The 8405-nt window shown below is 33.2% G+C and overlaps 1 protein-coding gene across 1 annotated transcript; it reads left to right on the top strand.

Moving 5' to 3' along the window:
- The first annotated feature begins 6229 nt into the window (after positions 1 to 6229).
- On the top strand, positions 6230 to 8147 carry LOC120176166. Its single transcript, XM_039182653.1, has 5 exons — positions 6230 to 6406; positions 6694 to 6852; positions 7246 to 7299; positions 7690 to 7749; positions 8019 to 8147. The coding sequence occupies exons 1-5, from the start codon at positions 6230 to 6232 to the stop codon at positions 8145 to 8147; spliced, it is 579 nt and encodes a 192-aa protein (XP_039038584.1).
- The last annotated feature ends 258 nt before the right edge of the window (positions 8148 to 8405 follow it).

Here is an 8405-nt window from a genome sequence, read left to right as displayed (position 1 = left end):
ATTTAACTTATACCCAACTCAACGTGGATTGATCTAAAGATCCATAGTTGATCCAAACTGAAAATAATCGATCGAATATTGACCTGACCCAAAAATCAACTAATCTAATATTGATCTGACCCGATACCCAAACCGAACGACTTACTATAGACTCGAATAAAATCGAAACTCAAAATAGTCCAACCCCACCCGGACTCAACTCGACTTACTATAGACCTTAATAAAACCAAAACTTGAAATGACATGATCCAACAAAAACCTGACTTGAATTAAGTCTAAACTGAAATAACCAAAATCAAATCCGATCCGAATAACCTGTTTTCCACCTCTAGTAACTCTCATTTTAAATTGGTTTTTGAACTTTTAATCTATAGTTTCATCCATAAATTATGACTTTCATTTTGAATTATTCCTTGAATTTCATTTTGAATTAGTCCTTGGAGTTTTAAAAGTCTACTTTCATTCCTAAATTATGATCCTCTTTTTAAATCAGTCTTCAAACTTTTGAATCTTTTAATTTCATCCTTCAATTAATGCAAACATGAAATATATATTTAATTTCAATCATAGTTTAGCTTAAATTTATATTTTTTCAAATATATAATAATATAACTTGGCTTAACAATTTTATTAACAAGATGCGTGATTAATATATACATGAAATTAAAATATTTTAAAGTTTGAAGACTAATTTAAAATGATAGTTATAGTTTAGAAAGAAATTGAAACAAATAAAATTTTATTTTATTTTTGATAAGAATGAAGATTTATAAAAATCAAAAGTCAACATACAACTTATGAGCCTCATTAAAAATCTCCCTAAACTAGTCGGAGGAAAAGAGCACTACATAAGAGAACAAGACACACAAAACATACAAGAAACGAAAGCCATACATACGAGGATCACCATAACCTAAAAAAGCAATTAAAGAGTAAGTAGCACTACCGACCAACATGAGCAAGAAACTATAGCCATCTGAACATACAAAAACTAGAAAACAACAAAACAATTCCAACTGAAAAGGCTATCTCGACAACGTCTACGCATACAGAATCACCAAAAGCGAACAGAGATAGCAAAAGGGATCCAAAATTCCCGAGCGGACAACAAAAGAGAAAACTTGATGAAGAAACCGCTACCGAACTAGAACCAAGATGCAATCAGCAATCCATCACTAAGCTCTATATAAAGGCCCCAACCATCAAGAGAATACAATCACAACAAATCAACAATCACCAACCGATCAACCACTGTAAAGACCATCAAACCCAGCTATTACAACACCAACAAACCACATCTACCATGGACAGTGAACACAAGCCAATAAATTCCACAGTCAACAACATCTTCCCACCCATTATGCCACCACAAAAATACCAAAACCGATACTAAAACGTCCTCCTACACCACAGTAAATCTCTGAACAACACATCCAACAACTGTAATTGCATTGAAAATGCGCAAGGAACAACCTAAAAACCACCTTATAATAATAGCAAAACAATAAATCTAAGTTGCCATGAACCCTCCCTAAAACGATCTTTATTAGCATAAACCAAAAAACACTGCATAGAGATAAAGGAAATGAACAATACCCCCATATGCACTCCAAACAGATCAATCTAATGCCTCCACCAAATCCCCTACAATTCTAAATTACTCCCACAATACAAACTTAGAACCCTTAAAAACCATTTGTTTCACCAAATCTGAGACACCCTCACTCCTCTTTCATCAAGAACATATATCCTAGAAAATAGCATACAAACCATAAAAAAATCAGCACCCAGACGCCTTGGAAATGAATATACAGAATCCTTCCCAAAAAAGAAGCCTAACTACAATCTTTAACTCACTCCAACACAGAAAAAACAAAAAATCTAGATGACTATCGCACTAGAAAAGAACTTAAAACCTCCCATATCGTAAACCCCCACTTCAAGACGAAACAAATTCACGAAATGCTCCTCCAAAAACCTGCTCCAGAACCTCTACAAAAAATCAAGACATGGATCACAAATTCCAACTGCCAAAACCTAACGCATGCTCCACGACTCCCTCGCTACCCTCAACTCAATTCTAACGACACAAACTTCTCGATAACCTTACTATCAGGACCAGCAAACTTAATACCAAGCAACTTAGCTACTGCCAGAGTCTCATCCGCTTCAACATAGGCAGTATCCCACATTTTCTTTAAATCCGAATCTGAAAGTGATGTACCTGATAATTCAGAGGATAAAAAATCAAACTTCTTCACCTTGGCACTCTTCAACGCCCGATCTCTTCTTCTCCTCTCAGCTTTCGAGAGTACCTTCCCCTGAATATCCATAAGAGACCCGAATTTCTTCAATTTCTTTTTTTTCTTCATGGACTGATCTGGCAAGAGCGACACATCTTCAAACTCTCCCTCAACATGCTCAATTCCAGTATTTTCCTTTATCTGAATTACCTTTTTCAATAGAAATTACAGGACCCAAATTAATACCAACACACTTCCCCCTGCAGCCATCGGATTATCCCTATGGATTTATTTAAAATGAGAGTCCTACTCTTAAAATAATCATGATGCAGAAAATCATCAAGGCTCCAACTTACCACCGATGAATTTCGCAACCGGCATGAAATAACATTCATATCAACTACAATGGCTTTATCGGGAAAGAAAATTACAAGGACAAATTTAAAATGAAAATCAAGTTTAAAAAATAAAAATACAAAAAAGTTCTTGTTTTTGTTATACTTATATTAAAAATAAGTATGTAAAGTATGTTCTCTTTTTCATTTCAGTACTTAAAATTATTTTTTTATCAAAATAAATATATAAAATTATTTTTTTATCAAAATAAATATCAAAAGTATTTTATGTCAAAACAGGTACCTAAACTATTCAAACTTTTTCACCTAAGTTATAAAAAGGTTGACATGTGACATTAACTAAAGAATACTTTGGATACTTAAATGAAAATTTTAAATACTATATGTACCTATTTGATCAAAAAATATTTAAAATACCTATTTTGCTAAAAAAAGATAATTTTAGGTACTTATATGAAAAAGAAGGCATACTTTACGCCTTTTTATTAGTGTATTTAGCCGGTATAAAGAGAATTAATTTTTCTTTTCATTCTTTTTTCTATTAAACTAAAGTGATTACAAAGTAGTAACTATTTTAAATATTGTCAATCATTTGACAATGAACGCTCAAACACCCTATTGCAGTTGCTAGTGCTAGAATTCGTAGCATCTATAAATAACAATATTTATTTTAACCACTAAGATATTTTGGTTCGTTCTTTTTCTTTTCATTAATTAGTTAAAAAATGAATAAAAATAATATTAAACTTTGAAAATATAATTAATTTATATTTCTTTTATATTTTTATCTTCTTTATGAATTAAAATGATTTATCTATGCATATAATAAATAATATTTCTCTCATTTTTTATTATTTTTTTATCAAGCACATTTAACATTACTTTTTTTGTCACTTTATATTTTAATTTTTTTTCACTCAACTAAATAAGGTCGGAGCACGTTTGATTCACGGAAATGAACATGAACCCAACCCCGTTTTGAGACCAAATTTATCGCATCAATGAACGCATGAACGTCTGTCAAAGTAGGATCAAACACCACACTTGTAGTCTGTGCAAGTCCGCCCAACACTTAGCCCTTATGGTACCAAGCAACAACTCCCACTGCAGTAATGCTTCGACTTGTATCAAAAGAGCCATTTATGTTAACTCTTACGAACAACTGAAATATGCCAAGAGGGGGTGAATTGACTTTTTAAAAATTTTGTGGAAACAACCGAAAAATAGAAAGATTTGCAAAACGATTTAGAGTAGTTAAACTTCTAAAACATGTCTACATCCACTACCTGAGCATCAAGACTAAGGATTTCTCCAATCCACTAGATTTTCTTACCTTTAAAAACAAGGTGTAACCTTACAAGCACTTTAAGGTTTATACCCCAAAACCTTGAATACACACTCTCCCAAAGAGTAAATACAAGTAAAACAAAAAAAATCAGAAAACCTCACAAGGAAAATATGTTTGCACAAATTAAGCACTAACCCAAATCACACTTGAGAAAAGTAAACAATGTAGCTAACAAGTGCGTTACAATGAAAAGAATGAAAAAATAAAGCACAAGACACTTTTTCGATGTTGGTATATTTGATCAATATGGTTTTTGTTGACCTTGGGATGCTTTAACCGTCAACTTATAACTTCTCCATCAATTCTATCCGTTTGGAGCCATTGGGGGATTATTATAATCGTTACCTACAAAAAAATAACATTTAATGCACAAGGGATCGATCCTTTGGAGAAATGGATTAATCATTTTTCAAATAATTCGGCCATTGCAAGAAAGGGATCGATCCTTTAGGGGAAGGGATCGATCTTTCTCCTCGAGAGATCGATTCATTTGCAAAAAGGATCGATCCAAAACCTACTGGAATCCAAGGGATCCATCATTTTTAAAGGGGATCGATCTTTTGGTCAAAGGGATTGATCCTTTCACTACAGCAAAACTATTCTACAACGGCACTTTTAGTGGCATTTTAGGAGTAAATGCCACTGATTTTAAACATTTTATGGCGTTTACATACTAAACGCCACAAAATGGTAATTTTAGCTATGTTTTTATAAAAAACGCTGCAATAGGGTATCACTTTAGCGGCATTTTTATACAAACGTCGTAATAGGTTCATTTATTGTGGCATTTTTCCAATAAACGCCGCAATATGAGTAGTACTTTAGCGGTGTTTTTATAAAAATGTCGCGATAGGGTATCACTTTAGCGACATTTTTATACAAACGCCGCAATAGGTTCATCTATAGTGGCATTTTTCCAACAAACGCCGCAATGTGAGTAGTACTTTAGTGGCATTTTTATAAAAATACCGCTATAAAGTAGCATTTTAGCGGCGTTTCGGTACAAACGCCGCAATAGGTTCATCCATAGTGGCATTTTTCAACAAACGTCGCAACATAGTAGTACTTTAGTGGCGTTTGTAACTAAAAACGTTGTAATAGGGTTAACATTTAGTGTCGTTTTGTTAAAACGACGCACTTGACAATATATTAGTGGCATTTGAAATTGAAAACGCCGCAAAGTTTGTAATTTTATCTCCTAAAACCCTAGCCCTTTTTCATCTTATTTTCTTTATGGTTTTCCTTTACTTCCTTTATGTCGTTTACCCCAAACCCATAAATTAATTTCTGCCGATCTTAGTCCTTCTTTGGTTGCTTCGTCGATCTCGCAAATTCCTTTCTCCAAATCTGTTGCTTCGCTGCTTTGCCCATCTGCTTCGTTGCTTTGCTCTTTCACTTTACCGGACCTCAAACCCATCTACTTCGCTGTTATACATGAAATAACAGGTAGATAATCACTTTCAAGGTAACAAAAAAGGTTACTTTTTACCCTTTTGTCTTGCATTTCATGTCGTTGTCGAACCAGAGACGAAAGGGTGTTACCTTTTATGACTTTTTTCTTTACAAATTGTAAAGCTTTTTTATTTTAGGGTGCAAAAAAAGTTTCTTACAGCAAAAAGTGGCCTTTGATTGCGCACTTGAGATGAAAAATGATTCATCTTTTTCATTTTTTTTCTAGGAAACTTTGTGTTTGTCATTATTATATTCATTCGGCCTATCTCTAATGATGACAAGGGTTGAATTGGATGGAGGCGCATGAGTTTACTGCAATCATTTGGTGCCCATTTTTCCTTTGGTTAAAAGGAATTTGAAAAATCTAATCCTTTTGTTCATGATTCTCTCATGAGATTAAGGAAGCGTCGCCAATGCTTTCCTTCTGGCTCTTCTCTTCACAGAGTAATTACAAGTGTATTACTTACGCATATCTGTTAGCTTAATCTATTTTTTTCATTAATCTTAATCATGGAAAACTCTTCCATTTCTGTGTTGAATGATTATGTCTCTTGTTCGGAGTGAATTCATTTACATTATATAATGAATAGTTAAAATCTTAGTTACAAAGTTTAGCATCCAAATTTTGAACCTGATATGCAACTAATTGATATTGAATGGTTTGCTTAAAATTGAAATGTAGGTTGATGAGGATGAAGTTCACTAGAGATAAAAGAAAGACCGTCTAGAGTTGGAATGGCCACACAATCCCACTCACCTCATATCACAGTTAGCTCAATGTTTTAGTGAGTAGATTTTCTTGATAAATTCTTTCAGTATTCCTAATTAGCATGGTTTTAGAATTCAGCATTCAGTTTACAACTCATTGTTTAATATCTCTCTCTGATCAGCCTCGACTGATTATATCTAATACTATAGTTGGACCACGATCATTGATAGGAGGGCTATTCAATCGCTTCGTCAAGCGCACTGAGAAGTTTCTTGACTACAGTTTGAATCATATTCAGGTAATTGACAATGTGAAGTTATGACTGATAAATATTATAAATGGAGTATATTTTTCTCATTTTTTGAGAAATAATGTATTATTGAATTGCTAAAAAGGATATGAACGGTCTCTCATGAAAATTTTAAATTCTCATATATTTTATCTATTTTTATATAATTTTTATTAATAATTTATTTTTATCTCTTCTGAATTATTATAAGTTTGTCCCCTAAAATATTATATTCTGATCCCTAACATGAAATTATATATTCGATCTTGTTTATATTAAAGTTTATTCTTATCTAGTCGTCCAACAACTTATCATTGTCCTCCAAAACGACCAAAACTCTTCATGGGACTTGGAAACTCAAGTCTACTGAAGAAGGAGAAACAGCTGTTGCTGAGCAACAAGACTTTGTTTCTGTTCCTATCTCTCCCTTTGACACTCTCAGAATGTACTTCCAGGTATGGGTTTTTGTTTTTCACTTTGCTACTTAAATTATGAAAAAAAGTTCAATTTGTTTTTCATTAACTAAGGGGGAATTGTCATTGTCTTTGTCAAAGGGTTGCTTTAGATAATGCTGGATTTTGAACTTCTTTTTTGAGTTTTGCTTAGATGTTTATCTATTTGTTACTGAATTCTGGAAAAATGTATCATGTTTCATAGTAGTGCTTAAAGAATCTCCACTAGGGGTGCATCTTTCAATTACTTATTGCATATAATTTGAATTCTTGAAATTAGGCAGAAATCGGTTCCATTGACTAGTTTTTGCTTGAAATTGTATATTTGTCTACAAATTTTTTCCCTTGGAACTATTCATTCATAGGTCACTGACAATCAATCTTGATTGTTTGAAGGCAGATGGAATGTTGAATGAAGCTGAAATTCCAAAGGTGAGTAAGGCATTAGAGGTATATAATCAACCTTTTGACTTTCAAGCAAATTATAGCAACATTTATGTTTTACAGACAAAAATGATCATTTTGACAGGCAACTTGGTAGATTTATCTTCAGATTGAATGAAGGGGAGGAATCTAACTTCTTACTTCATCCGGTGTCCCGATCATAGTCCAATGTTTCACTCGATCCCTTAGAAAATGGCTTCTTACAGAGGAAAAGATTTCACATGGCTGCCTTGTATTATCTCTCATCGAAAAGTAAATAAGAAAAATCTATAATCATATTGTTGTTTAATTGTACTACTATGTTTCTGTCGATATTATTGATGGCAGGTTCTTTGGTTTTGTTTAAAGTATATACTATAATTGAATCTGATGGGATGATTTATTTGTTTGTTGTAGGGAGCCGAAGGTGTTTCCAACTTGAAGGTTCAAGTCCTTGAGGGTATTGATACTGTTGAGGTGAGTGTTCTTTTTGTTGTTGATTGATATGTCTTGTATTTAAGCTTTCAAATCACTTCCCATGAGCACCTTTGATCTATCGGGTCATAAAACTAGAATTCAAAGTTGAACGAACAAAAATTAAACAAAACAATCAGTATGCTTTTCCTGTCTTTATTACAAGAACCTTTTCTCTAGGACTCCTAACTTTGATCCATGGCTCATTCATCGAGTTTTCTACATTCTATTCATTCATAGAGTTTTCCCATCTTTATTCCGTTCTTTCTCAGTTAACTAAACAGACGACGGTCCAAGCTACCGGAGTGGCATCCAATTTGGTGCAGCTCATACATGGTGCAGTATTCAAGTTACAGACATTGAATTTGAGCTTCAATGATGAAGAAGGCATTCTTGCGTAGATGTCGTATTTAGATTTTGAAAAACTTGTCCTTTAAGTTCTCTGGCTCATTTATTTTGATTCATTCTGGTTTATCTTTTCTTCTAGTAGTTTATGGTTTAGGTTAGGAAAAATCAATCTAATTTTTGTAACTGATGCCAGCTTCCATACGAGAATTTAACACCCTTACAAGAAGCTGTGGACGTAGTCCAGAAGGTATTCTTTTAAAAGGTAGAGCTTAGCAGAACTCGTTTGTTTTAGTAGCATGCATATCCATGTA

Source organism: Hibiscus syriacus, unplaced genomic scaffold (assembly GCF_006381635.1).
Source record: "Hibiscus syriacus cultivar Baekdansim isolate YM2019G1 unplaced genomic scaffold, ASM638163v2 tig00112230_pilon, whole genome shotgun sequence".
NCBI classification, from domain to species: domain Eukaryota; kingdom Viridiplantae; phylum Streptophyta; class Magnoliopsida; order Malvales; family Malvaceae; genus Hibiscus; species Hibiscus syriacus.
Note: the sequence above shows the minus strand (reverse complement) of the source record. Positions and strands in the feature narration are given on the sequence as shown.

Coding starts and splice junctions, on each gene's coding strand:
- LOC120176166 (XM_039182653.1), top strand. CDS start 6,230: ATGGTTTTAGAATTCAGCATTCAGTTTACAACTCATTGTTTAATATCT. Junction 6,853..7,245: donor CTCTCAGAATGTACTTCCAG/GTATGGGTTTTT, acceptor GATTGTTTGAAG/GCAGATGGAATGTTGAATGA. Junction 7,750..8,018: donor AGGGTATTGATACTGTTGAG/GTGAGTGTTCTT, acceptor GTTCTTTCTCAG/TTAACTAAACAGACGACGGT.